Consider the following 21,042-nt stretch of genomic DNA (forward strand, 5'->3'; position numbering starts at 1 on the left):
CAGGAGGAAGGGGCTGCAGGAGCAGTGCGGGAAGAGAGGAAGGGTGCAGGAGCTTGCGGGAAGCTGGGAGGATGAAGGCAGGATGCGGGTAGGAGGAGGAGGGGATGCTACAGGAGGGATGCAGGAGAATGCAGGTAAGAGGGATGCGGGATGCAGGAGAATGCAGAAGGATGCAGGTAGGAGGGATGTGGGATGCAGAAGGATGCAGAAGGATGCAGAAGGATGCAGAAGGATGCAGAAGGATGCAGAAGGATGCAGAAGGATGCAGAAGGATACAGAAGGATGCAGAAGGATGCAGAAGGATGGAGGTAGGAGGGATGCGGGATGCAGAAGGATGCGGGATGCAGAAGGATGCAGGTAGGAGGGATGCAGGATGCAGAAGGATGCAGGATGCAGAAGGATGCAGGTAGGAGTGATGCAGAAGGATGCAGGATACAGAAGGATGCGGGATGCAGAAGGATGCAGGTAGGAGGGGCAGGGAGGTTGAAGGGGGCTCAATGGTGTGAGGAGGGTGCAGGCAGGAGGTGCAGGCAGCAGGAAGAGGTGGTAGAACGCTCCTACCCCACGTGGGGACAGAAGGACAGGCAGAGCTCGCACACCATTGGCAGCTCCACAACCAACCAGAGGGTGTCGGGATGCGAAGCCCGGCGCCCATTGGCTGGCGGGGAGCCCTTTTGTTCTCCCCACCCGGGTGCCGTTAACCCTTCCCCTGCCAGGACCGCGCCAGCTCGGGGCGTGGGGGCGGAGCGGCGGGGCCCGGCTGCCCCCTGGCGGCCGCTGCGGGACACGGCGGGACCGGGACATGGCCGGGGGGGAACGGGACGGGACGGGAGAGGAGAGGGATGGGGACAGGAACGGGATGGATGGGACAGGAGAGGGATGGACGGGATAGGAGAGGGATGGACGGGCCAGCTGGGCAGGCAGACAGACAGAGGGAGGCTGGACAGACTGGAGCAGGGGTAGTGGATGGACAGATGGATGAAGGGCAGAAGGGGTGCGCAGCTGGACAGACAGATGAGGAGATGGAGGCTGGACAGATCGGTGCAGGGAGGGACAGAAGGCTGGATGCAGATGGGGGGACACGGATGGCGGGACAGGTGCAGGGAGGGCTGGATGGACAGATGGGTACACAGGGGTCCGGGTGGGCGGGCAGACAGGCAGCTGGTGGGCACAGATGGCCCCAGGAGCCTCATCCTGCCCTGGCCCCCCATGGGTCATCCCAACCCACCACAGTGTGTGCTAACACCAGGGTGACAGTGACCAGCCCCCAGAGCCACCAAGGAGGACCTTGTGGCAGTGCCACCACTCCTCACCATCTCTGTGGGTGACCAGAGCAGTGCCACCCCCTTAAGTGCCTGTCACTGCCATCCCGCAAAGCATGGGCACCACAAGGGCATCACCCGACCCTGGCCCAGTGCCCCTGGAGCAAACCCCACCACCCCGAGGGACACTGCATGCTTCAGCCTGTGCCCACTCCACAACAGCAGAGGGGAGAGCATTTGGGGCTGGGAATACCTGTGCAGGGGACAATACCAGCTTTCCATAGGGATCCAGCTCCACTGCAGCCCCAGGGACTCAGCACAGGATGGTCAGGATACACACAGGGCACAATGGCTGCAGCAACAGCACTGCCTCTGCTGCAGGTACTCATCATGCAATGAGCATGAATCCCTTTCCCCAAGAGCTGGGAACAGGCCCAGGCTTGGGGGAATGCCCATTCCTGCACCCCTCTAGTGCCACCTTCACCGGGAACACCAAGAACCACTCAAGGCCCCAGCCCAACACCATGGGACTTCCACCCTGCTGCAGGCACACCCCACAGCAGCACCAAACCAACTCCTACCTGGCTGAACAGCAGCCTCCAACAGGCCCCATGGCCCCTCTACGACCCAAAACCCCGTATTTTGAGCCCCAGAAAGGCAGGTGCAGAGGTGGGGTGGAGTTTACTGCAGCTGGTTTATTTCCGTACACGATGAGGTGGTTTGTGGGCATTACAATTTCTCAACTTCCCCGATGACTCGGTTACAAATTTTGGTTTCCTACCGTCATGTGTGAGAACAATTAAGGCAACGTACAAAAATCTGACATAAATTAAAACGATGCGGAAGATTTACAGGGTGTAAATGCAAAGTTTCAGCAACTCAAGTTGAGGAACCTCAGCCCCGTGAATGTCGGGTGGGATGCGGGTGGGGAAGGAGGAAGGAAGAGGAGGATGAAGGCTGGTTCGTAAGGCTCGGACGCGATATGTTTTCCCAACCTTGCTAGAACGGCAGCGACAGAGGTGAATTCCCGATGGACTCCTACCAGCCTCTACAGGGGATCTGGAATATCCACACACTGGATGCATGGCAGCTCTGCCCCCCCCCCAATACCCTGTACGCAGCGGGGCGGCGCGGTGGGCCGATGGGTACAGGGTATTATTGGCTGACTCGAGTAACAAGGGTCAAGTCAAGCGAGAGCTCGACCATCCAGTGCCGGCTGCGGTGTCCGAGGGCGGGTGCTGTTGCGGAAGGCTTATTCCAGTTGTAGGAGGCTGGCATGAGGTGTGGGCTTTGCCTTGGGCACACAGACACGAGTGCCACCCGCGCGGCACCGCCGCAGTCCCATTAGAAGCATTTACGGTGGACGATGGAGGGGCCGGACTCGTCGTACTCCTGCTTGCTGATCCACATCTGCTGGAAGGTGGAGAGCGAGGCCAGGATGGAGCCGCCGATCCACACCGAGTACTTGCGCTCCGGAGGGGCGATGATCTGCATTGAGGAGAGCAGCGGTCAGGGTGGAGTGGCCTTCCTCTCCCTGCGAGGACCAGGCCAGCCCACCACAGAGCATCCCTTACCTTGATCTTCATCGTGCTGGGCGCCAGGGCTGTGATCTCCTTCTGCATCCTGTCGGCGATGCCGGGGTACATGGTGGTGCCTCCGGACAGCACCGTGTTGGCGTACAGGTCCTTTCGGATGTCCACGTCGCACTTCATGATGGAGTTGAATGTGGTCTCGTGGATGCCGCAGGACTCCATGCCTGGGGAAGCAGAGTTGCGGGCTCATTAGCACCCACGCTGCGCCTCACTCCGGGAACACCGGCCCCCCCATATCCCACACCTACCCAGGAAGGAAGGCTGGAAGAGGGCTTCAGGACACCGGAACCTCTCGTTGCCAATGGTGATGACCTGGCCGTCAGGCAGCTCGTAGCTCTTCTCCAGGGAGGAGGAGGAGGCAGCGGTGGCCATCTCCTGCTCGAAGTCCAGCGCGACGTAGCAGAGCTTCTCCTTGATGTCACGGACAATTTCCCTTTCGGCTGTGGTGGTGAAGCTGTAGCCCCTCTCTGTCAGGATCTTCATGAGGTAGTCTGTCAGGTCACGGCCAGCCAAGTCCAGACGCAGGATGGCGTGGGGCAGAGCATAACCCTCGTAGATGGGGACAGTGTGGGTGACACCGTCTCCAGAGTCCATAACAATACCAGTGGTACGACCAGAGGCATAGAGGGACAGCACAGCCTGGATGGCCACGTACATGGCCGGGGTGTTGAAGGTCTCAAACATGATCTGGGAAGGCAAAGGATAAAGAAGTCAGTTAGCACCAAGTGATGACACGGTGGCCACTCAGCCTCCCCCGTTAGAACACGCATGCTGACATGCACAAAATTAAGCTAAAACCACGGTGTGTGAAGGGAAAACGCAAAGACCGCAGGCAGAAAAACACAAACGAAAGAAACCTGAGGCGTCAAGGAAGAAATGCCACGAGTACAGAGCCCTGAAAACGGCGGGAGAGAAAACAAAAAGAACCAAACTCAGGGTTGAGATGTAACAAAAGGAGGGTTGTGAACAAAGATGAGAGCTGGGGGGGGGACGGGACCGGCGGGCAGGGAGCAGGTACCTGCGTCATCTTCTCTCTGTTGGCCTTGGGGTTGAGGGGAGCCTCTGTGAGCAGCACGGGGTGCTCCTCGGGGGCGACGCGCAGCTCGTTGTAGAAGGTGTGGTGCCAGATCTTCTCCATGTCATCCCAGTTGGTGACGATGCCGTGCTCGATGGGGTACTTCAGCGTGAGGATCCCTCTCTTGCTCTGGGCCTCGTCCCCGACGTAGCTGTCCTTCTGCCCCATGCCCACCATGACGCCCTGGGAAACCAAGGGTGAGTCAGCACCCGCCCGGCGGCAGCACCGCCCCGGCCCTCCCCTCTCCCTCCCCATCGCTCCCTCCCGCCTACCTGGTGCCGGGGGCGCCCGACGATGGAGGGGAACACGGCGCGGGGGGCGTCGTCCCCGGCGAACCCGGCCTTGCACATGCCGGAGCCGTTGTCGATGACGAGGGCGGCGATCTCCTCTTCCATGGCGGAGGCTCTGCGGCGGGGGACGGGGGGGGAGCCCGGTCAGAGACCCCGCACCCGAGGCCCGGTTCCCCCACCACATAACCGGCACAAACCCCCCCTTGGGCCGCTGTTTGAATCTCCCGCGCCCTGACGTCACCCGCCGCCGCCACCAATCGCGCCCCACCCCACAACGGCCCGTTCAAGCGGGCGAGCCAATTCCAGCGCGGCGCGGGGGGGGGGGATACACGGGACGCGACCCAGGCAGAGCCCACCCCGGTAGGGACCGAGCCCGCCGCCCCCGGTGGGTGCAGGGGAAGGGGCGGCGGTGCGGGGGCGCGGCACGGAGCGGCGGGGCCGGTGCGGTACCTGTGCGGGGGAAGCTGCTCTCGGCGCTGCGCAGACGCTGCCGCGGGTTCCGCTGCCGCCGGCTGAGTGAGACCGCCCGGCTCCCAGCCCCACGCTTTTATACTCAGAGGGCGGTGGCTCCGCCCACCCGGCCGAGAACATCGCCATATATGGAGATCTTTCAGAAACAAGCCTTCTCATTGGCCTCTGCGCACCCGGCCACGTGGGGCGGCTGCCGGGCTGCCCCCGCCCCGCGCACCCCGGAACCTGCATGGGTTTCTTATGGGGGGGGGGCGGCGGCGGCGACCCCCGGCCCCGGCGGGGACCCCCCGGCAGCGCCCCCCCCACCCCGGGCAGGGCCCGGGTCCATCCGGTACCGCCGGGTCCAGCCCCGCGCCCCGGAGGTGGCACCGGCAGTGCCCCCCCCATCCCGGCACCCGGTGCCCCCCGGGCAACACGTGCAGCGCCGCGGGCAGCACGTGTACCCCACCGACGGCACCCCTGGCACCCATGGCACCCACTGACGGTACCCATAGCACCCATAGTACCCACTGACAGTACCCATAGCACCCATGGCACCCATAGCACTCATGGCACCCATAGCACCCACCAACGGCACCTGTGGCACCCATAGCACCCACCAGTGGCACCCATAGTACCCATGGCACCCATAGCACCCACCAATGGCACCCATAGCACCCACCAACGGCACCTATGGCACCCATAGCACCCACCAATGGCACCCATAGTACCCATGGCACCCATAGCACCCACCAACGGTACCCATGGCACCCATAGCACCCACCGACAGTACCCATAGCACTCATGGCACCCATAGCATCCACCAACAGCACCCGTGGCACCCATAGCACCCACCAATGGCACCCATAGTACCCATGGGACCCATAGCACCCACCAACTGCACCCATGGCACCCATAGCACCCACCGATGGTACCCATAGCACCCATGGCACCCATAGCACCCACCGACAGTATCCATAGCACCCACCAATGGCACCCATGGCACCCATAGCACCCACGAACACCACCCATGGCACCCACCGACAGCACCCATAGCACAGGGAGTCCCTGAGCCCTGCGCACCCCCAGCAGCACCGCGCCTCCATCGCACCCGCACCGGTCCCATCCTGGCATCAGCATCCCGCAGCCACAAGCACCCCCTGCCCATTGCGCCTATAGACGGGCCATGATGCTGGAGCAACACCCAGCACCCTGCAGATAGCACCCTGCACCCTATAGACAGCAATCCGCACCCCATAGCAGCACCCTGCACCCCGGCAGTGCCACAGCACCACACAGCCAGCACCAGGCACCCCAAAAGCCCTCATCCCGAGCTCCAGCGCTGCCATGCACCCACTGATAGCACTGACACCCTGCAACTGCCGCTGTGCACCCCATGGGTGACACCCTGGCCATGGCCAACATCAGAGCCTGGCAGCCTGGGCCCCTCCTCATGTCTGGGGTCCCCAGCTTCATCCTGGGGTCCCCTGGGCTGTGTCACCCCCACTGCTGCCGGTGGCATGGCATGGCTCAGCCCAATGCACCGTGCCAGAGCCCCCTGCCAATGCTGGCTATCCCAGTGCCATGCGAGCCGTCCTGGCAGCCCCTTGGTGCTGCTGGGTGCTGACCGGGGCAGCTCCTGGCCTTGCCATCACTGACTCCCATGGGATCCCCAGCACCGCTTGGGGCCAAAGCTCCCCAGCTCCGGCCTCCTGCAGGCCCCGGTGCTGCCGGTGTGAAGGGGTCACCAGTGCCACAGAGCGGGGATGTTGGGATGCGGGTGCCAGCGGGATGGGGGGTCCCGGCACAGTTTGAAGGGTCTCACACCCCTGTGCCATGCCCCACAATGGGCTTGGACCGGGACCCAGCTCATAGGGGCTGTGCAGGTGATGACTGCATCCCATTACTCCCATCCCAGGGTGCAGGGACCGGGTGGAGCCCCCCCGGGGCACCCATTACCGGCGGTCCCTGTGCTGGGACATTGGGGGGGTCCGGGGTACCCAAAGTGAGAGGGGGGGGGCACAGGCACGGGACAGCGCGGGTCGGGGCCGGTGACACCGGGGATGGGCGGGGGGGAGCCGGGCGGTGCCGGGGCTCGGCCCCGCTGCTTCCTCCTGCCCAAACACGGCGGCCGCTGGGGCAGGGCCGGGCCGGCGGTGCCCGTATTAGGAGCGATGGGGCCGGTGGGTGCGGGAGGAGGAGGAGGAGGAGGAGGAGGAGGAGGAGGAGGAAGGCGCCGCGCCCCGCCCGTCGCCGCGGTGATGCGGTCACGCACACACACACACACACACACACACACACACCCGGTGCCGGTCCCGTCCCCTCCCGTCGCCACGGTGACGGCCGGGACGGGTGTTGGTGCTGGGAGGGGTGACGGGAGGGGTACCCGATACCCCGCACCCCTGAGCGCCCCCACAGCCCTGGTTTGAGGCTGGGACCACCCCCCCCTGTATCCCCCATCCCTGTGGACCGGTGTTGGATGGAGTCGGGGTGGGGGCACCCTCGTGATGCTCGCATGGAGGGGGCTATCGTGAGCATGTGGGGTCTCAAAGCCAACCCCCCCCAAAGCAGGGAGTGATGCAGAGGGGGGGCCGGGTGTCCCCAGCTCAAGGGGATGCAGGGACCGGCTGTGGTTGTGGGGCAGGGCCCAAACGGGCCCCTCCAAAGGGAACCTGGCCCCCATGGGGGGGGACCGGGGGGGCCAACGCGTACAAATGCAGCTCCTGGAGGCTCAGTGCTGATGGGCACCCAGCGCTGCCAGACCCCACCGGCTGCCCACAGCTCCCCACAGCCCCTCCGTTGGACCCTGACCCACTTATCCCCCCCTCCCGAAAGCTGACCCGTATCCGTTTCGCTGGGGGTCAGTTACACCGCACCGGGCTCGGGTATCGCCACAGCCGAGGGGGGGGGGGGCTGAGGGAGGCTGGGCCATGAAATAGTGATGAGGTACCCAAGCCGCGGGGCTGGTGCGGAACAATAACCGGTGCCGCGCTGACACCGGAGCCATCGCTGCGGCACAGCAGCATCACCGCGGCCGGGGATGGGACGGGACGGGATGGGATGGGGGTCTGAGCGCTCCGGGGTGGCCAAAGGTTGTCCTTATGTGCCTACGGTGGTCAAAGCTGGAGGCTGGGCTGAGGGGAAGGTGCGGTGGGGACCGTCCCCTCCTGTTCCCTCACCCAGTCTCAGCCCTGTGGCGCTGGAGGGTCCCCACCATCCATCACCCCCGTGGGCTGTTGGAGGGGGGAGAAGCGGCCATGACCCCGATGCAGAGCCCCAGGAGGGATTTGGTGCTAACAGGACAGATGGAGGCCGAGGGCCCCAAAGCAGGATAAAAGGTTTAAACTAATCAAAATGCCTGGCTAATTGGTAAAGGCGCTTATGGGCAGGGCGGGAGGCGGCGCGGCTGGAGGTGACCGCTGCTCAATCAGAGGGGCCGGTAACCTTAACCCGCCGGGAACGGATACGCCGGATCGGGTTCCCACACCAGTTTTCCACCCGCGGCTCCGTGGCAGGAGAACCGAGGCCGCGGGGACGGACGGTGGCCGGGGGGCTGCCGCGGTGGCCGGTTCCGGCAGCCCCGGTGCTCGCCGCAGTCTGGCCAGGCTTTCTAACCCTATAGCGGCCCATTAACCGGCACCGGGGCAGCGCAGCCGTCCCCAGGGCTCGGTAGGGCCGGGGACGCCCCCGCTGCCCCCCCCACTCTGAAGATGCCAACGAATGGGATCCACCAGGTCCTGAAGATCCAGTTCGGGTTGATCAACTGCGAGAGCCGGTACCTGACGGCGGAGAGCTTCGGCTACAAGGTGAACGCCTCGGCGCCCAGCCTGAAGCGCAAACAGATCTGGACGCTGGAGCAGGATGAGGCCGACAGCTCCGTCGTCTTCCTCAAGAGCCACTTGGGCCGGTACCTGGGCGCTGACAAGGACGGGAAGGTGCGGTGCGAGGCCGAGCAGCCGGGTCGGGACGAGCGCTTCAGCATCATCACGCAGTCGGACGGGCGCTGGGCGCTGCAGTCGGCGCCGCACCGGCGCTTCTTCGGCGGCCGCCAGGACCGCCTGTCCTGCTTCGCTCCCAGCGTGACGGAGGCCGAGCTCTGGACCGTGCACTTGGCCATGCACCCCCAGGCCAACCTGCTCAGCGTGAGCCGCCGCCGCTACGCCCATCTCAGCGCCCACGAGGATGAGATCGCCACCGACAGCAACCTGCCGTGGGGCGTGGATGCGCTCATCACGCTCTGCTTCCAGGACAAGAAGTACAGCCTGCGCACGGCCGACGAGCGCTACCTGCGCTGCGACGGGACCCTGGTGCCCGAGCCCGGCGCCCGCACCGGTTACACCCTCGAGTTCAAGGCGGGCAAGCTGGCGTTCAAGGACTGCGACGGCAAATACCTGGCACCCACCGGGCCCACCGGTACCCTCAAGTCCGGCCGCAGCTCCAAGCCGGGTAAAGATGAACTCTTCGACCTGGAGGAGAGCCACCCGCAGGTGGTGTTCACCGCGGCCAATGGTAGATACGTCTCCATCCGGCAGGGTAAGCGCTGGCCCCCCCTATGGGATCACCCCGCTATGGGAGGAGACCCTGCAATAACGGCCCCTGCAGGAACAGTGTGGGGAGGAGGCTGCCTTGTCCCAAGCTGCTCCCCAAGGGGTATGGGGGACCCCAGCGCTGGGGAGGCTGCAGGGGGGCCTGGGGTCAGAGCAGAAATGGGGCTGTGCAGGGCTCTATCGGTGTGTAGGGGGGGTGTGTGTGCACACAGGGCTCCATGGGTGGGTATAGGTCTGCATAGAGGTGTGTTTGTGTGCAGAGCTCCATGTGTGGGTTTAGGGCTGTGTGCGGGTGCACAGGGCTCACAGGTAGGGTGCATGTATGTGCATACAGAACGAGCAGAGCTGCACACGATGCATGGGTGCTCATACATCTGCATGTGCAGCTCATGCATGGCCATTGCGGTGTGTGCACAGCTCTGTGCCGCCCATGCATGCGTGTGCAGGGCTCATCCCAAGCTGGTGCGCATGTGTTCATGCATGCACACGCATGGAGGGCCCTGCTCAGCGCCATGCAGGGGTTGCATGTGTCTGCACACACAGCGACACGCGTGTCCTGGCACGGGGGCAGGTAGCAGCAGGGGTTGGTTGTGCAGAGCCATGCCCATGGGCAGACCCCACCATGGGGTGCCTGGCACAGGCCATGGCTGCACCACGGCCTTTGGAGCCTATGAGGGTCCCCATAGCTGGGCCATGCCCCCGGCCCCGCGCTGCCCCTGTGCCAAGCAGCTTAGTGCCGGGTGGCACCATCGGGCAGGCTATAAATAGGGAATTGTGCGGCGCGGTGCTGGCCAGATGGACCCGCAGCAATCAGCTTACCCAGCCCAATTAGCACCGGTGTTCATAGAGGGATTTACCAGCCATGGGGAGCGTGGCCGCAGCGTGGCCGGTGCCAACGTCCCCTCCTGCCCGCAGGCATCAACGTGTCGGCAAACCAGGACGAGGAGCTGAACCACGAGACCTTCCAGCTCCAGATTGACCGCGACACCAACAAGTGCAGCCTGCACACCAACACCGGCAGCTACTGGACCCTCGTGGCCCATGGGGGCATCCAGGCTGTGGCCACCGAAGTGTGAGTGGTGCAAAGGGTTGGGGCTGGGGTGGGCACAGGGGATCCCGGCTCATGCTCCCCATTCCGCAGCGCTGCCAACACCATGTTCGACATCGAGTGGCGCGGGCGGCGCGTGGCCCTGCGCGCCAGCAACGGCCGCTACGTCTGCACCAAGAGGAACGGGCAGCTGGCGGCTGTCAGTGATGCCGTGGGTAAGTGCTGGTGTGGGGTTGGGGGGGGTCCTGGTGTTGGTTCCGGGGTGCTCAAGGCTGGGGTCCCACACAGGGGAGGATGAGGAGTTCACGCTGAAGCTCATCAACCGCCCCATGCTGGTGCTGCGGGGCGAGCACGGCTTCGTCTGCTACCACCGCGGCTCCAACCTGCTCGACTCCAACCGCTCCGTCTATGACGTCTTCCACATCAGCTTCAGCGACGGCGCCTACCAGATCCGAGGTGGGTGATGGGTACGATGCTACTGGGGTTAAAGGGGGGGACCATGGGCCCTACCAGACCCCACCAACAGCCCCGAGGGCCTCCCTGCAGGCCAGGGGGGCAAGTTCTGGTACGTGGCGAGCAGCGGGGCCGTGTGCAGCGATGGGGACCTCTCCGAGGATTTCTTCTTCGAGTTCCGGGAGCGGGGCCGCGTCGCCATCAAGGCCAAGAACGGGCGGTACCTGCGGGGGGACCCGGCCGGCTCCCTGCGCGCCGACAGCGAGTCCGTGCTGCGCGCCACGCTCTGGGAGTACTGAGCCACGGCGGCCCCATCCGTGGCAGCTCTGTCCCCGCTCCCCCTCGCCTCGTGGCATTAAAGTCAGTGTGGATCGCACCAGGGCAGCGCCGCGGCATCCACGATCCCGTCTGCATCCCAGTCCCAAACCGGGGGCTTTGAACCCCAAGAATGAGTCCTGACACCCCGGGGAAAGGGATGATCCTATTGCCACATCCCCCCCTGTGCTACTGCTCTAGGACATGGGGACACTCGCGCTGCTGCAGGCAGAGCTGCCAGGCTTGGGTGGGCACAGGGCTGGGGGTCCCATGCGGCAGATGGGGCTGGGGGCTCAGCCACACAAACCCACTGCCAGCAGCAGCAATAGGGGATGCACTGGGAACCGGCGCGTGGCCGGACTGGGATGCCCATGGCCCCTCTGCCAGGGTGGGACAGCAGTGGCAGCACCGCAGGGAGCTGGCAGGGCCCTGCTTGGGATGGAAAGGAAAGAGACGGGCACCGGTGAGCGGCACGATCGATTTCATGGCAGACGACAGAGTTACAGACACTGGAGCGGGGTGGGGAAGGAGCGGGCAAACCCCGCGGCCCCGCCATGGAAACACGGGGTCCTTTATAGAAACAACGGGGGAGCGGAACCCCCCTCCCCTGCCCAGCAGAAAACGGGGCTCCCCCGGGGCGGGCACCCTGGCACAGCACCCTGTTTGTCCTGACCCGGAAGGCAAGGCGGGCCGGGGCCGCAGCCCGCAGCCAGCGCGGCACGGCCGGGGGAGCACTAAAACTACCACGGCTAGAACGATCCACGAGACACCACAGCCCCCCGAGGCTGCCAACGGGGCGGCAGGGCCGGGCTGGGGCCAGCCCAGGAGCCCCCCGCGACGCCCCGGTGCTGCCAACACGACCACAGAACACACACACGCACACACACACACACACCTCCACAACCGGGGCACCGCCGCAGCCACCCGGGGCCTCACCGCCCGCCCGGGCCTGCTCCTCCTCCGGTGGGGGTCCCTCCTCGCCGCTGTCCCATGGGCACCCGCCCCGGCCGGCGGGGTCGGGGTCACCCCGCTGCTCAGAGCAGAACAAGGCTGGGGTTCCGCAGCTGCTGGTAGATCTGGAGGAGCTTCTCAGCCATGGCGGCTCCATCCTCACCATGGGGCGACTGCTCCCGGAGGGTCTGCGCCTCCTTCAGCAGGGTCTGTGCAGAGATGGGAGCTTGAGACAGGCCCCGGTTTGGGGTGCACCCCGCGGGGAGGGCGCTGCGTGGCGCTCGGGCTCACCTCGTGGTTGGCCTGGATCTGGCGCAGGTGCTGCATGCGGAGGTCAGGGGGCCCCGAGCCCTGCGCTGCCTGCTCCAGCACCAGCGCCTGCGGGGATGGGGAGCTCTGAGCACCCGGCACAGGGCTCCGCTTGGCAGCCGTGCTCGCCCCAGGCCTGGCACCGCGCTGGGCCGGCGCTGAGGCACCGCCGGGACAGCTGCCAGCCCCGCTGCTCGCCTGCCAAGCTGACCGGGGTTGCTCCCAGGGCAGGCGGACGGCATTCCCGGCGTTCCAGGGCTCGGGAAGGGACTGGGGTGCTCCACGGCCCCACTCCCCAGCCCTGCCAAAAGCCAGGCCCGGCTGCCACAGGGTGGTGCCAGAGAAAGCTCCCGGAGCACCCGGCTGCAGGCTTCGGGGCTTTGGTGGCCTCGGGGTCCTCCCTGTCCCTGTACCTGGATGCGCCGGATGACGGCGTGGTGCATCCTGCACACGTCAGCCAAGGATGGGCTCTCCACCAGGATCTCCACGGCCTGGATGGGCCCCGTGGGGCTGAGGTCGTTCATGGACACCTGGGACAGTGAGAGCATCCTCAACACCACCATTGCCACACAGCGGGTGGGGTGAGGGCACCCTGGACCCCTCCCCAGTGCACAAGGGTCCCCAAGAGGCTCTTCTCCCCCATCCCTACCCCTTGCAACCCATTTCCTCCCCAGCCTGGAACAGGCAAATGCAGCAGAGACGCTGCCAGCCCAGCTGGGCACATCAGAGCCCTTGTCCAGCCCCTCTGAGGAGTGTTTGCCCCCAGCCCAGCCCTGGTGGCCACCAGGCTCCAGATGAGCCCTCGCCTTCTCCCTGAGGCAAGGCATTGCCGGTACCGCAGCCAGCAGAGCAATGGGTCTCACCGGTGCTGCCGGTGGTCAATGGATGCCCATTCCTGGCAAGATGCTGGTGGCCACCCCCCGGTGGATTTAATGCATCAAGCTCAGCCCAGGCAGAATTAACAGTGCCACTGATCACAGTGGTGGTACTGGAGCTCTCCGGTGTGAACCAGCCCAAGCCAAGCTCATGGCCCGTGCCAGGCCCCTCATCATGGGGTCCACCAGGAAAGCTGGGCGGTTTGTGCTTTCCCTCTGTGCTTGGAGCAGGGGATTTTCACATCCCAGAGGGGCTGGGCAAGGAGGGGCCAGGAGCAGGGGCCACAGTGCTCCAGTGGAAAGCCCATAGCCAAGAACACCCACAGGGATCCTATGGGCCAGCAAAGGGATGCTGGGAGGGGAGGTGGCACACACCAGCAGCCCCCTGCCCTGCCTAGCAGGGAAATGAGAACACCGGGGGGCACAAACCCACCTAGAGAGGAAGGGAAGCATCCACAGCCTTTGGGAAGTCTAAGACTGGGAGAAGAGGACCCCTTGAGCCCCACAGCCCACCCTCAGCCCCAGCGCCCAGCAGGCAGCACAGCCCCATACAACAGCATGGGGTCGGGATGCCAAGGCCATCATCACCCAGCTCCCAGCACGAGCTGGGGGGCTGCGGGACGGAGCTGCTGGGATGGGGGGAGCTCCTCTGGGGGCTGACCCATGGCTTGCCTCTCGCACGAGCAGCTGCAGCTCCCCTCCGTCCGGAGCCGCGCCGCGCACCGATGTCACGGTCCCGCTGCTCAGCGCCTCGGCCCCGGTGTTCTCGGCCAGCAGCCAGCGCAGCGTGGCACAGCTCAGGGGCACCTCTGTGGATACAGGGCAGAAAGAGGAGCTCGTTACAGGCCTGAGGGGGTGCCCTAGGAGATACCCCCCTGCTGTGGCTGCCCCATCGCTGGCAGTGCTCAAGGGCAGGGTGGACACAGGGGCTTGGAGCAAGCTGCTCCAGTGGAAGGGGTTGGAGCTGGAGGAGCTTTAAGGTCCTTCCAACCCAAACCGTTCTCTCATTCTATGACTTCTCCCTTTTCCTCTGAGTAAAAGAGCAAGAAAAGCATTTACCCATTGATAAACAGGGGCTGGCTCAGAGCTGTTTGCAAGGCAGCCGGGATGGAAGCATCTCTGCCCCAGGACATTGCCGGCAGCTCCCGGGATGCTCGTCCTCAGGAACCCACCTGAGTCAGAGGCTTTCAGCGCGGTTTTCAGCAGCTCCGAGGACACCCTGATGGATGCTGCCGACGGGGGCAGGTTCCCCTCTCCCGGGGCGGGCGGCTGCTCCTCATCCTTGCCCCCCTTGGGCTCAGTCTGCTCCAGGGCCACTTTCAAGAAGGTCTCCACAGGGTCTGGGGGTGCAGGGGTCAGTGGGGAGGGGTCCGTCCCTGGGGGGCTGCTCTTAAAGCGCAGGCACTGGAGCATGTCAATGGTGCACTCGCTGAGGGGCAGGCAGATGCCCTCTCTGTCCGGGGAGAGCAGGGGCGAGTCGTCGGGCAGGAAATCATCCAGGGCCTCGGAGGAGTCGGAGCCACTGCCCAAAATATCCCGTAAACTGTAGTAGAGGGCACAGGAGATGGTCAGAGGCAGGTCCAGCTTGGCGTCGGCAGCAGAGCCGAGGGGCAGCGTCAGCTCCCTCTTGTTGCCAGGGAGGAGCTGGTCGATGGGGAAGGTGAAGGTGGTGGCTGCGTCCGCAGATTCCTCCTCTAAGGCACAGGGGCTGGCCAGGAGCTGAACGCAGAGGGTCCAGCCCTCCTCCAGGCTGTACTCGCTGCAGTTCTCCAGCAGGCAGGAGATGGTGACGGTGTCTCGGAGCAGGAGGCAGCTCCAGTTGGCAGTGACAGTGCAAGCAATGGGCTTCTGGCCTTCTTGGCTGGAGAGCAAGGCCGCGCTCACGTTCATCACCTGGTTCAGGCTGGCCAGGGCTCGGTTCTTTTGGTCCACTGCTTTCTTCAGGAAGGAAACTCTGCAAGGACAAAGCGTCAGAGGTGAAACAGGAGGAGGGATGACAACGAGGACACTGGGTCAGCGATGGCAGCGTGACACAGGGCTGCTGCACAGGCAAGCTGCACAACCCCAGCGCCCTGATCCATCGAGGAACTCCCCATCTGCTTCCCCATAGATCCAGGGTGCTCTGCCCATGGAACCCCTGGAGCAGCTCCATCCAGCCAGGCCCTGGGAATGCCACTGCTAAGGGGGAGCTCGGTGCCTCCCTCCGGCTGCAGATGGCCACGGGGGCCCGTGCCTGTCCCCGCCGGCTTGGCAAGCGCCGGGGCGTCTGGCAGCGCCTGGCACGCTGCCTCTGCCACCTTCTGCTGCTGAGGCTGTAAATACCAGCCTGCCCGCAGCGCCCGGGGAGGGGGGGCCCTGACACTGCTTTTATCCTGTCCTGTGCTCCGAAAGGGAGCCATGGACGGAGCTCACGCTGAGGCACAAAAGCCTGGTGCCTGTAACCCCGTCTCTCACAGAGCCCTTTACCTCTCCGAGGTGTTGCCGATCCCAGACAGCAGCTCCTTAATCCTCCGGCCAATCTCAGCGGGTGTCAGCTCCCCGTCGGGCTCCTCGGGGCTGCATAAGCCACAGGACATGAGGCGGCCTTTGGCAGACAGGGCCAAGAGCTCGGATTCACCTGCGAGCAGAGATGGGGCAGGTCAGGCAAGCAGGGAGGGATGCGAGGGCTCAGGAAGGCAGCCAGGGCTTCCCAGGCGGCTGGAGGGGATGCAGGGGAATGGGGGAGCACAGGACGGCACTGCCTGCCCCAAGGTATCACCTCCATCCGCAGCGGGGTACAACAGGGACAGGACACGGACCACAGCAGCACCTCTGTGCACCTCACACACAGACCCATGAAGGGAAATGCCCCCCTCATCCCTGTCCTGTCCCCAACAGCCCCACAACCCCAGCCATGCTTCCCACCCCCAAGCCAAGGCCAGCAGGAGCTGGGGGGGCCGCAGCACGGTGCTGCCATGCAGGGTCCCCGGCAGTGAGCCACATGCAGCTCTGCAGGCAGCAAGTGGGGCCGGGCGCAGGCAGGGCTGCCTGCCTTGCTCTCACCTGGGTGTCCCCGGAGCCTCTCCTCCCTCCCCTGCCTGTGCTACCCGGTGCAGGGGGCTCAGTGTGGTTACAAGATGCTTTCCCCCTCTCTCTGCTCCCAAAGCAGGGGCTGAGGGCGAGACTGCGCCTTGCTGCATGCCCAGGCTGGGTCAGGCACCCTCACCGGGGCTGCAGGGACGATCAGCACCCACCGCTATGGGGCTGGGGAGCACAGTGCAGGCTCTGAGCCCCGGGTACAGGCAGCAGCACGGCTGAACCCCCCTTTCCAGAGCGAGCCTTACCCCAGCTCGCTGCAGGGAGCACGAGGGGACAGGCAGGGCCGGTGCCAGCACCGCGACGCCGAGCAGAGGGGGAAGAGCCGGAGCTGGCAGCAGGCCCCGCGCTGGTCCCGAGTCGCCAAGCTCAACACAGAAAGGACTTACAAAAACGAGGGGAGTCAACAAGAACGGGTGGAGGACGGAGCCCAATGAGGACCACGAGAGGAGGGATGGAGACGCACGGGCCCCGCATAGGCGGCTCTCCTGCCCCGCTCCGCCCCACGCCCCAGCGCACGCCCCGCTGCCAGCAGTACCTTCTGACGCCCGAGAAGACAAGGAAAGAGCCACAACGCTACAGATACTTAAACTGGCCGGAGAGAGGACGGGGGGCAGGACCCCGGTGCTGCTCTCCGCGTCCTCGGGGTCGGAGGAGTCGCCCACCCAGTCCAGGTCGACGGCGGAGATGTCCGAGTGGGTGCTGTAGTACATGCGGCTGCCGCTGCCGCAGGCAGCGCACAGGATGGGCCCGCGCAGGCAGTACTCCCTGAGCTCCGGTACCGTGGCCTCCTCCCTCTGATCCGCCTTCACAGCCACCATCTTCCCGTAGTGCCCCACGGCCACCACGCAGTCACAACCGGTGTCTCCAAAGAGCTGCTCGTCCTCGGCGTCTTCGGCCGCCCTCCGCTCCGTCCTCAAGGCCCCGATGAAGACGATGGGCTCTTCCAGGTGATGGAGGATCTTCACCGGAGGGTCCTGCTTGGAAACGTCGTGGCAGCCGTCGAGGGGAGGCGAGGAGCTGAGGGCCTTCAGCGGCACGGAGCAGAGCTGTCCATCCGGGAAGCCGCACAGGATCATCGGGGACTCCAGCATGGCCACGTCGATCCCAAAGAGCAGGCTGAAGAGGGGCTCCTCCAACACGAAGCCCCCCGAGCACCACAGCCCCTCCCCGGAGCCCAGGGTGCCTGGGGAGGATGCGCAGCACAGGACGGGCAGGAAGTGGGAGGGGGTCCCATCGCCCTCATCGCCAGGCGGGGGGCCGGGGCAGAAGCCAACCTCGCTGACCTGCCGGTACGGGGGGGTCTCGTGCTCGGGGCCCTGCAGCTCGTGCAGCTTCATCCACCACTTGCCGTGGGCCCGGGACAAGGTGACGACGAAGCTGTTGAGCAGAGTGAACATGCACAGGCTGGCGTCTGGGAAGATGCAGGCGTCCGAATCCACGGGGAGAACGCCGGATGGGCAATTGCTTTCTTGGCCGTCACCATCCGTCTGCTCCATTAACCTTCAAGCAAACAGGGAAGAGCTCGCAGCCAAGGCATGGGGTGAAGCCAGCGCTTCCCTTGGCTGCCTCTCGCCCTGGCCCTCACAAACAGGCTCCCTGCAGCACAGCTTTTAGCATCTGCTGCAAGAGCAGCGATCGGTGAGAGCCAGAGCTCCAAACCACCCTGTGGGGGCATGGAGAGGGCAATGCCCCATATCCCAGCGGTGAGAGGTGGCCCCAGGGCTGACAGCACCGGGGCTGGGAGCCACTCACCTGCTCTGCTGCTCCAGGGACACGCAGTAAATCCCGCTGTGGGCACAGAGGATGTAGAGCTGGCGGGGCTGGGGCAGCAGCTCCATGTGCCAGACCTGCTCGGGGCATCGGTACACGGCCTGGGTGGGAGAGCAGAGAGAAACGTCACCTTCCTGCAGCACCCATGGGGACGGGGCTGCTCCGTACCGGTACGTCACCTTCCTGCAGCACCCATGGGGACGGGGCTGCTCCGTACCGGTGTGAACACCGAGGGAGCCACGGTGCCCATGGCACCAGGATGGCAGAGCCCTGGCAAGGAAACCTCTTGCTGGACAGCAGCAGCTCCCAACACAAGGCCAAATCCCAGCCATTCTATCCCAAAAACGAGTGGTTTCCAGGGATAAATCTATCCCTGGGCAGCTCCGTGGTCCATGGACACAGCCCAGTGCTCCCGGGTGAGGGGCAGGGGGTCGGCAGCAGGGCTGTGGGCAAGGGGGGAGCTCGGAGGGGAAGGAAAGCAGGGCCCAGGATCCACTTTCGGAGCAGGAGCACGGTGTGGGAGGCAAACCCTGATCCTACAGCGCTGCCTCGCTGAGGAACGAGAATAGGAACAAAAAAGGCAGCCGGGTAGGACTCGGCACGACGAGCGCTGTTAGTCACAGCAGAGACAATAGCGAAAGCCTCTGGAGGGAGAAATGACAGGCACGTCACTCGCCTCGCCGGGGAAGCGAGCCCTTCCCGCTGCACTGCACTGCACTGCACTGCACTGCTCGCCTTGCAGGATGAGGAGGGGGGCTCAGACAGCAGCAACCCCCCCATACACACCCCCAGAACCAGGGGATGGGGTCTGGCTGCTGGAGTCACCCATGGATGGGGGGGACCTTGATGGAGGGACCCCAGGAAGGGCTCTGGTGTGGGGACAGCAATGCTGCCGCCGCCCTTCACCCCTGGATGGGGGGGATCCTGATGGAAGGACCCCAGGAAGGGCTCTGGTGTGGAGACAGCGATGCTGCCGCCGTCCTTCACCCATGGATGGGGGGGACCCTAGGAAGGGCTCTGGTGTGGGGACAGCAATGCTGCTGCCGTCCTTCACCCCTGGATGGGGGGACAATGATGGAGGTACCCCCAGGAAGGGCTCTGGTGTGGGGACAGCGATGCTGCCGCCGTCCTTCACCCATGGATGGGGGGGATCCTAATGGAGAGACCCCAGGAAGGGCTCTGGTGTGGGGACAGTGATGCTGTCGCCATCCTTCACCCCTGGATGGGGGGGACCCTGATGGAGGGACCCCAGGAAGGGCTCTGGTGTGGGGACAGCGATGCTGCCGCTGTCCTTCACCCATGGATGGGGGGGACCCTGATGGAAGGACCCCAGGAAGGGCTCTGGTGTGGAGACAGCGATGCTGCCGCCGTCCTTCACCCTGCCCCGGGGGGCACCGGCCCCGTACCCCCTCCATCACGGGGAGGGGACCGCAGTGTGACCCCCCCCTACCCCAACGCTCACCTTCAGCACCTTCCCCTCCTGGTCGTACACGTACACGAACTCGCTGCCGTTGGACAGGTAGATCTCGCTGGCGTGGCACAGGACCCGGGGCTTGCCGGCCGCCAGCCCCCCCGGCGGGCAGCAGAACCCGGCCAGGTAATCCACCCGCGGGCCCACGTGCGCCATTGCTGCCGCCAGCCGCTGCTGCCAGCCTGCGGGCGGGGAGGGCTCAGCCACGGCGGGAGGAGAACGGGGACGGGGCCCAGCACCGCGGGGTACCCCATGGCCACTGACAGCACCGGGAGCGCCGGGACCCGGCCCCATAGAGCCCCATAGAGCCCTATAGAGCCCCATAGCCTTGCCCGAGCCCCACAGACCCACCTGAACCCCATAGCCCGCCCCAGATCTACCTGAGCCCCACAGCCCCCCACACCACAGGCCCAGCCCCCCCCCAGCATCAACCCCACTCCCGCCCCATTTCCCATCCCAGCCCCACACCTCAGCACCCCCCTCCCTCCACCTCATTACCCCCCCCCCCCGCCATCCCACCCCCCATCGCCTCCCGGTGGGGCTGCGGGTACCGGGCGGGGGGCGCGGGCGGCTCCGCTTTACGGCTGCGCGGCGGCCGCCGCAATGGGCGGAGAGTTTGCGACAAGCCGTAAAGCCGCGAGGGGCGGGCCCGGTACCGGGGGGTGTGTGTGTATTGGGGGGGGGGGCACAGAGAGAAGCGAGGCAGGGCTGGCGGCAGCGGCTTTATTGATGGGACCCCCCCCATGGCCCCGGGATGGACGCGCCCGGTGCCCGGTGCTATGGCGGGGCACGGACAGGCCCCCGGCGGCGCGGGGGGACGGCGGCTCCGGTGCCGCGGGCCCGGCTGAGCTGCTCCACGACGGCTTCGAGCTCGGCGAAGCGCGCCGAGAGCCGGCCCAGCTGCTCCTTCAGCGCCGTGAAGTCCCGGTAGAGCCCGTCCAGCGCCCCCGACAGCGACCGGATCCTGCGCGGGCACAGGGGTGAGGACCCCCCCCCAGTCCGGTCCCGGTCCCGGTCCCGGTCCCGATCCCCGCTCACCTCCCGTAGTCGGGCAGCACCGTGTGGTGGTCGAAGAGCAGCAGGTTCCGCAGCTGGGAGGTGATGGCGAACTTCCAGTTCTCCAGCACCACCGTCAGGTTCGCGCAGCCCCTGGCCGGGGTCCGCTCTGCTGCGGGGACCGGGGGGCACGGGCTGGCTGCGGCAGGAGCCCCCGGCCCCATGGAGCCCCGCGCCCCTCCGGCTCTGCCCGCGCAGGGCGGGGGTCCCGGCCGTTACCGTCAGCTCCTGCGTCCGGAGCGGCGAGCAGCAGGAGCGGGATGAGGAGCGGGCCGAGCCGCGCCATGGCGCTGCCGGGCAGCGGGAAGGGACCCGGGGAGCCCCGCTCCTACCTCGGCGCTCGGCTCCCTCCGCTCTGGCTCCGTGCGGCTCCCGCCGGCCCTTTTGAAGGCTTGGGGCTGGCGCGGGGCCCGGCTCCGGTGCTGAGCGCGAACAGAGCGCGGCGTGTCCGGTGCTGGGGCACCGCGGAACGGAGCGCAGGAGGCACGGCGCTGGCTCTC

General features: G+C 65.7%; 4 protein-coding genes across 5 annotated transcripts in view; 1 reads left to right on the forward strand and 3 right to left on the reverse strand.

Annotated features, from left to right (window-relative positions):
* SLC38A10 (solute carrier family 38 member 10) overlaps window positions 1-21,042 on the reverse strand; it is a 129,075-nt gene that overhangs the window by 67,073 nt on the left and 40,960 nt on the right. The gene's annotated exons all lie outside the window — the stretch shown is intronic.
* Window positions 1,938-4,827, reverse strand: ACTG1 (actin gamma 1). Its single transcript, XM_061377306.1, has 6 exons — window positions 4,670-4,827; window positions 4,202-4,334; window positions 3,873-4,112; window positions 3,103-3,541; window positions 2,837-3,018; window positions 1,938-2,750 (listed from the first exon to the last, which is right to left on the reverse strand). Exons 2-6 carry the CDS (start codon window positions 4,322-4,324, stop codon window positions 2,607-2,609), a joined length of 1,128 nt encoding a protein of 375 aa, XP_061233290.1. The 5' UTR covers window positions 4,325-4,334; window positions 4,670-4,827; the 3' UTR covers window positions 1,938-2,606.
* On the forward strand, window positions 7,893-11,019 carry FSCN2 (fascin actin-bundling protein 2, retinal). The gene is made up of 5 exons (XM_061376848.1): window positions 7,893-9,202; window positions 10,132-10,288; window positions 10,358-10,479; window positions 10,553-10,720; window positions 10,811-11,019. The coding sequence occupies exons 1-5, from the start codon at window positions 8,380-8,382 to the stop codon at window positions 11,014-11,016; spliced, it is 1,476 nt and encodes a 491-aa protein (XP_061232832.1). The 5' UTR covers window positions 7,893-8,379; the 3' UTR covers window positions 11,017-11,019.
* FAAP100 (FA core complex associated protein 100) lies at window positions 11,947-20,124 on the reverse strand. Of its 2 annotated transcripts, XM_061377291.1 has the most exons (10): window positions 20,038-20,124; window positions 19,478-19,668; window positions 17,998-18,116; window positions 16,781-17,745; window positions 15,634-15,784; window positions 14,340-15,121; window positions 13,840-13,976; window positions 12,706-12,822; window positions 12,275-12,361; window positions 11,947-12,192 (listed from the first exon to the last, which is right to left on the reverse strand). In XM_061377291.1, exons 2-10 carry the CDS (start codon window positions 19,640-19,642, stop codon window positions 12,067-12,069), a joined length of 2,649 nt encoding a protein of 882 aa, XP_061233275.1. In that variant the 5' UTR covers window positions 19,643-19,668; window positions 20,038-20,124; the 3' UTR covers window positions 11,947-12,066. The 2 variants fall into 2 exon arrangements, 1 of the variants encoding a protein (XP_061233275.1); XR_009729042.1 differs by lacking the exon at window positions 11,947-12,192 and having other exon boundaries at window positions 12,330-12,361; window positions 13,829-13,976.

The sequence above is a fragment of the Neopsephotus bourkii genome, unplaced genomic scaffold, assembly GCF_033783945.1.
Source record: "Neopsephotus bourkii isolate Nb327-2 ecotype Australia unplaced genomic scaffold, CSIRO-AGI_Nbou_v1 NB_1749, whole genome shotgun sequence".
In the NCBI taxonomy this organism is placed as follows: domain Eukaryota; kingdom Metazoa; phylum Chordata; class Aves; order Psittaciformes; family Psittacidae; genus Neopsephotus; species Neopsephotus bourkii.

What these genes read in the sequence shown, in the direction of transcription:
- ACTG1 (XM_061377306.1), bottom strand. Translation starts at nt 4,324, where the DNA reads ATGGAAGAGGAGATCGCCGCCCTCGTCATCGACAACGGCTCCGGCATG. An exon ending in TCGGGCGCCCCCGGCACCAG is followed by an intron (nt 4,113 to 4,201) that starts GTAGGCGGGAGG and finishes TTGGTTTCCCAG; the next exon opens with GGCGTCATGGTGGGCATGGG. An exon ending in CTTCCAGCCTTCCTTCCTGG is followed by an intron (nt 3,019 to 3,102) that starts GTAGGTGTGGGA and finishes CTGCTTCCCCAG; the next exon opens with GCATGGAGTCCTGCGGCATC.
- FSCN2 (XM_061376848.1), top strand. Translation starts at nt 8,380, where the DNA reads ATGCCAACGAATGGGATCCACCAGGTCCTGAAGATCCAGTTCGGGTTG. An exon ending in CAGGCTGTGGCCACCGAAGT is followed by an intron (nt 10,289 to 10,357) that starts GTGAGTGGTGCA and finishes CCCATTCCGCAG; the next exon opens with CGCTGCCAACACCATGTTCG. An exon ending in GGCTGTCAGTGATGCCGTGG is followed by an intron (nt 10,480 to 10,552) that starts GTAAGTGCTGGT and finishes GGTCCCACACAG; the next exon opens with GGGAGGATGAGGAGTTCACG.
- FAAP100 (XM_061377291.1), bottom strand. Translation starts at nt 19,642, where the DNA reads ATGGCGCACGTGGGCCCGCGGGTGGATTACCTGGCCGGGTTCTGCTGC. An exon ending in GTCTTCTCGGGCGTCAGAAG is followed by an intron (nt 15,785 to 16,780) that starts GTACTGCTGGCA and finishes CTCTGCTCGCAG; the next exon opens with GTGAATCCGAGCTCTTGGCC. An exon ending in ATCGGCAACACCTCGGAGAG is followed by an intron (nt 15,122 to 15,633) that starts GTAAAGGGCTCT and finishes TTGTCCTTGCAG; the next exon opens with AGTTTCCTTCCTGAAGAAAG.